General features: G+C 38.7%; 1 protein-coding gene across 1 annotated transcript; it reads left to right on the top strand.

Annotated features, from left to right (window-relative positions):
* Positions 1-2,184: 2,184 nt before the first annotated feature.
* bco1 (beta-carotene oxygenase 1) lies at positions 2,185-7,569 on the top strand. Its single transcript, XM_005471712.4, has 11 exons — positions 2,185-2,336; positions 2,425-2,553; positions 2,676-2,805; positions 3,881-4,028; positions 4,121-4,271; positions 4,369-4,589; positions 4,712-4,969; positions 5,067-5,172; positions 5,302-5,390; positions 6,712-6,823; positions 7,011-7,569. The coding sequence occupies exons 1-11, from the start codon at positions 2,246-2,248 to the stop codon at positions 7,157-7,159; spliced, it is 1,584 nt and encodes a 527-aa protein (XP_005471769.1). The 5' UTR covers positions 2,185-2,245; the 3' UTR covers positions 7,160-7,569.

Raw genomic sequence — 7,569 nt, 5'->3', positions numbered from 1 at the left:
ATATACAGGATAAAAAGATAAAATAAATAAAAATGTGATACAATATAAATATAAATAGAGTAAGAAGATAAAAAATGAATACAAATAAAATCAATAAATATTAGGTAAAACCTAAATTAATAATATAAATAGAATAACAGGATAGAATAAATAAGCATAAAATAAAAGTTAGGTGAAAGCTAAATTTTGGATGCAATAGAAATGCCTGGTAGGTTATAAAGAACCTGCATGTCTTACAATGCCATTAAATCTTGACATGGTAAAGCGTATATGGATACAGCAGATAGGCAATCTGATAAATAATAATAATAATTTTATTACATCAAAATATGTATGGTTTCAAAAGGTCTGGCATAGAGTGACATACTTATGCCTCAACTGTGTAATTTCTGCCCCCTGCTGGTGAAAACAGGAAAAATTGAACATTTGTCTTATTTTGTTTTTGGTTGATTAGGATCAAGAGTCCAGAAGCTCTGGCCAGAAGAGCTAATGTGTCAGATGAGCCACAAGATGACAGTGTTATACTGTATTACTACTCACTGTGGTCTCACTACAGGGATGTGTGTGCTGTCATTGCCCCAAATAGTAAGAGGCCCAGTACATTTATCTAAATGTGTTTTTGTTTGTTTGTTTGTTTGTTTGTTTGTTTTTTGTTTGGTGTTTTTTTTTGGGGGGGGGGGGGGGTAAATCTGACAAGCCTCACTAATAAATGTTCACTGTTTTCCCTTTTCAAGTAAGCATCCAGTAAAAGCAGTTCTGTACGGGTTTTATTCTCTTTTTATATTTGCTCTTGACTGTAGCTCGGTTTTATACCACCGGGTTTGCAGATGCAAAAATAAGGCTGACATTGTCTCACAAAGCAACCCATTAATTTGTGGGATACACAGCTATAATTACAGTCAGATCTAGTGCCTTGATGATGGTGCAGTGAGTGCAGAATGTCTTGCTTTCATCTTCTATTACTGTATGTGTTTGACCTCCTCCTATTTTTGTAGTTAGAATTTTGCTGTTTGGTTGAATAACACAGTCTGCTGCCCGTAGACACATCGATGTTTGTGATTGCTCAAGCTGTCAACACCGCCCCTTTAGTGTGAGTGCGCTGATATTCAGGTAAACAACCTTGGTGTGAATTAGTGGTCTGATTGCTTAAGGTGGCTGTTTAGGTTGGTGAACCCAGATAAGATTAAAGATATGTCAAGCGTGCTTCCAAGTAGAGGCCCCATGGAAAAGCATATTCAACATAATGCACGTTTATTATCGTATGCCACCGACAAGGACTGCACAATCATTACCGAGGTGATAATTATGCTTGCTTTGCTCAGTATTGTGATGAACTCTGCGTTCACATCTTCATGTCTTTGCACCAGTATAAGAATAAAAGTTCACCCTCTTAAAATCTTAAGTAATGGGATGTAATAAAAAAAAAAAATCACCTGTTCCTTAGCAGGTTCTAAAATCATTTAAATACCTACTGGGATGGAAAAACAACACGTGACATCATTAAACCATTTTATTTATTTATTTTAAATGTAAGCTACATGATTCAGTAGCTTATGGATCCACCTTCAGCAACAATAACTTGAAGCACCTGGACATACCGTTTCTGTATGACTTTATTAGCCTCTCATATCTCATAGTGTGGAGTAATCTTGGCCCACTCTCTTTTATAACATCGCTTCAGTTAGTTTGTTCAGTGCTGTCAGTTAGGACAGGTTCCAACTCCTGGTTGAACGTAAATTGATTCGGTGCTTATATACAGAGTTTATAAAATCAGCATGCTTCTCAGGTACAATCTAGGTCACCAGATAAGGGAAATAACTTACAGCAACTAAAAGCAGCAGTGCACCAAAGGGTTAATCACCATTAATCCTATTTGAGATTTACTATGTCTATATCTTGGCTGATCTAAAAAAGGGAAAAAACGATCCAATTATTTAATCTGATCACAGAATAGGCACGTAAATACTTAAAGAGCAAGCCTGAGGACTAGATGAAAAAGTATTATCTTTTTTGTTTTAGGTAAAGAAAAAAAAATCAAGGCAAAAAGGGGACGGGACAGCAGCAGATGGGTCATTAAGTTTCCTGCAGTGAAGGTACTGAGCTTCAGTGTTTCTGTGAAACGTCCACACAGGAAGGTGATTGCTGTACAGGCAGATAAGATAAATTGTCCTTTCATAACACCCCAGTAAAACAAATGGGAGTGGTTTGTGCTCCCACAGTATTTAACCTACTCTGACACTGGTGCATGTTACTCCCTGGTCTGTCAGCAAACATGTCGGTAGACTTTTCTAAGAACGCAACAGAGAGCCCCGAGCCTTGTAAGGCAGAAATTAAAGGTGGGTCCGGTTTTATACAATTGCATTGCCAACAAATGCACAGATTTAAACTGCTGCTGTGAAAACTATGTGATTTCATTTGAAATAGGGAATATTCCCAGCTGGCTGCAAGGAATGCTCCTCCGAAATGGCCCTGGCATCTTCACTGTGGGCGACACCAACTACAACCACTGGTTTGATGGGATGGCTTTAATGCATAGCTTCACCTTCAAAGACGGTTGGTACAGCAATTCTTACCTGTGCACAGTTGCTAATCTGTTAGCTGTTGCAAAAAATACATAAATAAATAAAAAAATGTAAAGCACACAGATAAAAGACTCCGTATTTGTTTCCTTGCAGGTGAAATAATCCATAGAAGCAGATTCCTCAGAAGTGACACCTATAAAGCCAACATGGAAGCAAACAGAATTGTTGTATCTGAAATGGGGACGATGGCTTATCCAGACCCAAGCAAGAACTTCATCTTCAAGTGAGCTTACTTTATTTTTTACAGACAAATTCAGCATATTTGATATTTTTTCACGAAATAACTGCAGTAGTCTTAGTTTGTAATTCTTTATCAACAGTTGTAGTATTTATTTGGCAAACGGTGCCGTTATACACTGTAAGAATTTTCCCTGGCGTATAGATTTGCCAGCATTAGTCTGTTTTTTCTGGTGTCTAGTGTAATGTACAGCAATATTTTTGCTGTAAAGATAAAGCCTATGCTACTGTGCTTTATAGAATATAAACTTAACAGGTAAATACTGCAAACTCTTTGGATGCCAGTCTACTGTTATTCAGTGCTCCTATTGCAATCTCCATAGATAATATGTTATTGTATGGTTGCATGTCCTCAGTTGGCTTTAAGTGATTTGTGCTACAGAAATGCTGCTGTTTTCTATTATTTGACAACTACCCTGAAGATAAACGCTGGCTGGTTAATCCCTAAACTTTTTCAGAGTGAATAATTTAAACGTTTTGTGTATTTTCCTGTGATTCTTTGACTTGGTCAAAGTAGAAAAAATATGGTGTCATTATATTTCTCTATCCACGTTTATGGTTTCTTTTATGTTTCAAGTTATACATGTTTGTTTGTTTGTTTGTTTGTTTGTTTGTTTTTATATAATTTTGTGATAGTTCAGCTATTAAATAACACCATGCAGTGCCATTTTTGTAAAATCTGGGTAGTCACTTGGACTACGACTCTGCGGCACAGTTATAATTCTTTTTGTGTAGGAACAACCTCGGGGCTGTTTCCCTTCCTGCTGTGAATTTCTCACTGAGATTCATATAAGGCAAACATTTACAGGAAATCTGGTTTTTTTCTAATCTGTTCTCTTATTCCCCATTACAGGAGATGGACTCGCATATTTGTGTTGGCACAGATTTTTAACACCGGATGCGTTTCCTGGCACAGCTCTCCCAAGGATTTGTGTCTCCTCCTGCTTTTAAACTAGGGATCTTTTACATCTTAGGCAAATGCATTAACTACTGCACTATGGAGGCGCTCTCTTTCATGTATCAATATCACACTCGAAACCCCCAAACTTTTTACTTTTCAGGGCAATCACCTTTCTCAACCACACAATGCCTGACTTCACTGACAATGGCGCGAGTAACTTCATCAAGTATGGAAATGACTATTATGCCACTTCTGAAACCAACTACATCAGCAAGATTGATCCCGTGACCCTGGAAACCCTGGAAAAGGTAACGCTGCCGGTTAACCTTGAAACGTGTGAACTCAAAACCAAGAAAGACTTTGCTTCAAACCTGATATGTTTCTAAAATATCTCACACAGGTGGACTACTTGAAGTACCTGCCTGTAAACTTAGCTTCGTGCCATCCTCACTATGACAAGGAGGGCAATGCCTACAACATTGGAACGTCAATAGCAACAAAGGGCAAAACTAAATACGTACTGTTCAAAGTTCCTGCTGCCTCAGACAAAGGTTTATAACTGATTCATGTGTCTTATGTTAAACCTCTAAACTCAACAGTAACACCTACAGCGTTTTCATATTTGTGCTGTCTACTGTCATCTTTCAGACAAAGGCAAGAAAGGCCCTGCACTGAAAAATGTAGAGGTGATCTGCTCAGTCCCCTGCCGCTCCCTTCTCATGCCGAGCTACTACCACAGCTTTGGCATTACAGATAACTACATCATCTTCGTCGAGATGCCTTTCAAGCTGGACATCCTCAAGATGGCTACTGCCTATATGAGAGGAGTCAGCTGGGCAAGCTGCCTGAAGTTCTGCCCTGAAGAAAACGTAAGGAGTTAGTAGGCTAATGAATGTGGATTAATAGACCGGGAACAAAGGTGTACTAGTGTTCTACACTTCAGAAAAAAATGGGATTGAATCTTTTATCTACATCTTTGTTTCTCCATCAGACTCTGATCCACTTGGTGGACAGAAAGACCGGCAAAGAAGTTGAGACAAAGTACTACACAGGAGCAATGGTCCTCTACCACCATGTGAATGCTTTTGAGGACGATGGCCACGTGGTCTTTGATGTCATTGCCTACACTGACAACAGCCTTTATGACATGTTCTACTTGAGCAACTTGAGGGAGAAATCTCAGTTTGATGAAAAAAGGTTTTCCAAGCCGACTTACAAGAGATTTGCCCTTCCCATCCACGCTGACAAAGTGAGGTGTTTTTTTTTAATCTTCATGTAGTTCATTTGGTCCTGCAATCGAAAGGCTCACACATTAAAGGCTTTCACATTTCGACTGGATTTCGCAGGGCGTTCCAGTTGGAGGGAACATGGTAAAACTCAAGTACACGACAGCCAGCGCTGTGAAGGAGAAAGAAGGCAAATTCATGTGCCAAGCAGAGGTGCTCTGTGAAGGTAAAACCAACGCCACTCAAACAGACACTTAAAGCAAATTAAGTTTGTTTGTTTTTGTTTTTCAAATTGCTGTTTGTCATTTAAAGTTAATCCAGATAGGAGCAAAAACTGTGATTTTATTTCCATCAGGCTTGGAATTGCCCAGAATCAATTATGACATCAATGGGAAGAGGCACCAGTTTGTCTATGGGAACTACGTGGGGGATTCTGCAGAAGTGGTGGGAACATCCGACATTTCAGATTTCTTACATTTTAAAAAATATAATTTGCCTATGGAGACCTTTAACTTCCAGAACAGACATTTAAATTTTGGGGAAGCAGGCTGTTCCTGGACGTATTGTTTTACAAAACTAGGGTGAAAAACTACAGTACTGAGAATAATCATTGAAGCAAAATGTAGCAGTAAAACTTTTGTTTAAGTGTGAATTACACATTGCGCCATAAAACAACAATCCCCTTCATGGCACTTTTGGGTACGTGTGCACATCAAGATATCAGAAACAATGGAAAGAAGACTTCATAGCTCAGCCCTCCAACAAGAGGCATAAAGTCAGGAAGGCATAAAAGGAAATATTTTGTATTAGACAATTATGTATTTTTTTATTAATCCTCACTAGACAATCAATTCTAAAAACAAACAGGAAGAGAGCGCTGGCTTCTGCTTGAACTATGAATAATTTAGAATTTCCATTTTATAAACGCGTGGTTAATAAAGTGGAATATGCCGCATAGCAGGTTAAAAAAAGAGGGATGTAAACAAGAGGTGACATGAAAAATCCCGTACCACATATATATAGAGGTGACAAAAGACAAAAAAAAAAAAAAACATGTTAAGTGTCATAATCAGGTGTCTAACGACCATGTGCTGGCAGAACAGGTTGAATGTACCTCTGCAATGACTCTTCAGTGCTCCACTATCTTCTGTGGGGGGTTAAATTGGGTTAGGTTTAGTGGCTGTTGAAGCCAAAGCATATGATGGAGGAGATTTTCATCATTGTGTCCTATAAATGAGGGCATTCCCTCCCTAAAAAACAATGGAGGACATCAAAATATCTCACAACAGAATAAAGGTAATCTTTGTTTTTTAATTACCATGTAAGTTTTCCCCTGATAGGAGACACGCCTCAAAGCCATGCCAGCAAAAAATGCCAACCTCAGCATAACAGAACTCTGACTCCACCACTGCAGGGGTTAAACATTCAGTTTTTTTCCTTTTATTTGTCACCTATTCGTTGTAGTTAATAACAGTTAATAGGCCTACATAGGATTTGCTAAATGTTTTCTGGTACCTGTGCCCATTAAAGTACAAAGTGCATTCATGAGAACATCAGCTGCTCATCGTATTGTCCGGCAGTCTCATGTGATATGAGAATTTTACTGCTCTTTTCCACGTCTGTTATTTGCACACAGAACAAAGTACCACACGGGCTGATAAGCCGGTTGTGCTGTGTTGTGTATTGGTATTTCTGTGTCTGTAAATAACTTCTGACCTGCATGGGTGTCTTTGTTGAGTGTGTTTCATCTGTTCACTCACTCTAGGTTGCAAAGTTTGACACGGAAAGCAAGAAGATGGTGTACTGGGATGAAGACAAGTGCTTGCCGTCAGAGCCCGTGTTCGTCCCCAGACCAAACGGAGAGTCGGAAGATGATGGTATGAATACAAGTGAATGTGGTGCACAAAGACGTGACATTTATTCTGGATTTGCTTCTGTTGATAAGCTGAAGTTCAAGTCAATAAGAAGGTCTACAAAGATTAGACCAGATCTCCCCCCACTTATCTGTGCCTGTAATCTGTGTTAACAAAGTTGTGATACAATAACCTCCTTCTCCATTTGCAGGTGTGGTCCTAACATCAGTCATCAACTCCAATCCAGGCCAGTCGAGCTTCATCCTGATTCTCGATGGGAAAACGTTCAAGGAAGTAGCACGAGCCTATGTGAATACTGAGCTGAACAAGGACATGCATGGATTTTTCATCCCACATTGAAAATAAAAGTTTAAAATAAAGAAAGGGAACTGTGCCACAATAGTACATGTGGCACAAGCATGTATCGTAAGTCATTTCATTGTACCCTGTATTATCACTGGTATATGGTATAAAGTTAACCTTGTCATTTAAACAAAACACGTACTGTAATGTTCTCGTATGTATTGTCACTTTTTTTTAGTTCAGTGATATTACAAGAATAAATCCAACCAATGCTCCATATTTGTGGAGTCATGGAGAAGAGTTACGGTTACACAGTGTGGTTTTACACAAGGTCAAGGTCTCTGAGCAAATACAGCCTTCATGACACAGTGTCACTTGTTTCTGAAGATATAGAAATCTCAGATAACTTATCAAAGGAGTAAAGTCCATTCAATTAGGCATAGGTTATAGATTTAGGTAAACATTTA

The sequence above is a fragment of the Oreochromis niloticus genome, linkage group LG9 (genome assembly GCF_001858045.2).
Source record: "Oreochromis niloticus isolate F11D_XX linkage group LG9, O_niloticus_UMD_NMBU, whole genome shotgun sequence".
Classification (NCBI taxonomy): Eukaryota; Metazoa; Chordata; class Actinopteri; order Cichliformes; family Cichlidae; genus Oreochromis; species Oreochromis niloticus.
The sequence above is the reverse complement of the archived record's forward strand: the minus strand, read 5'-3'. Positions and strand labels throughout refer to the sequence as shown.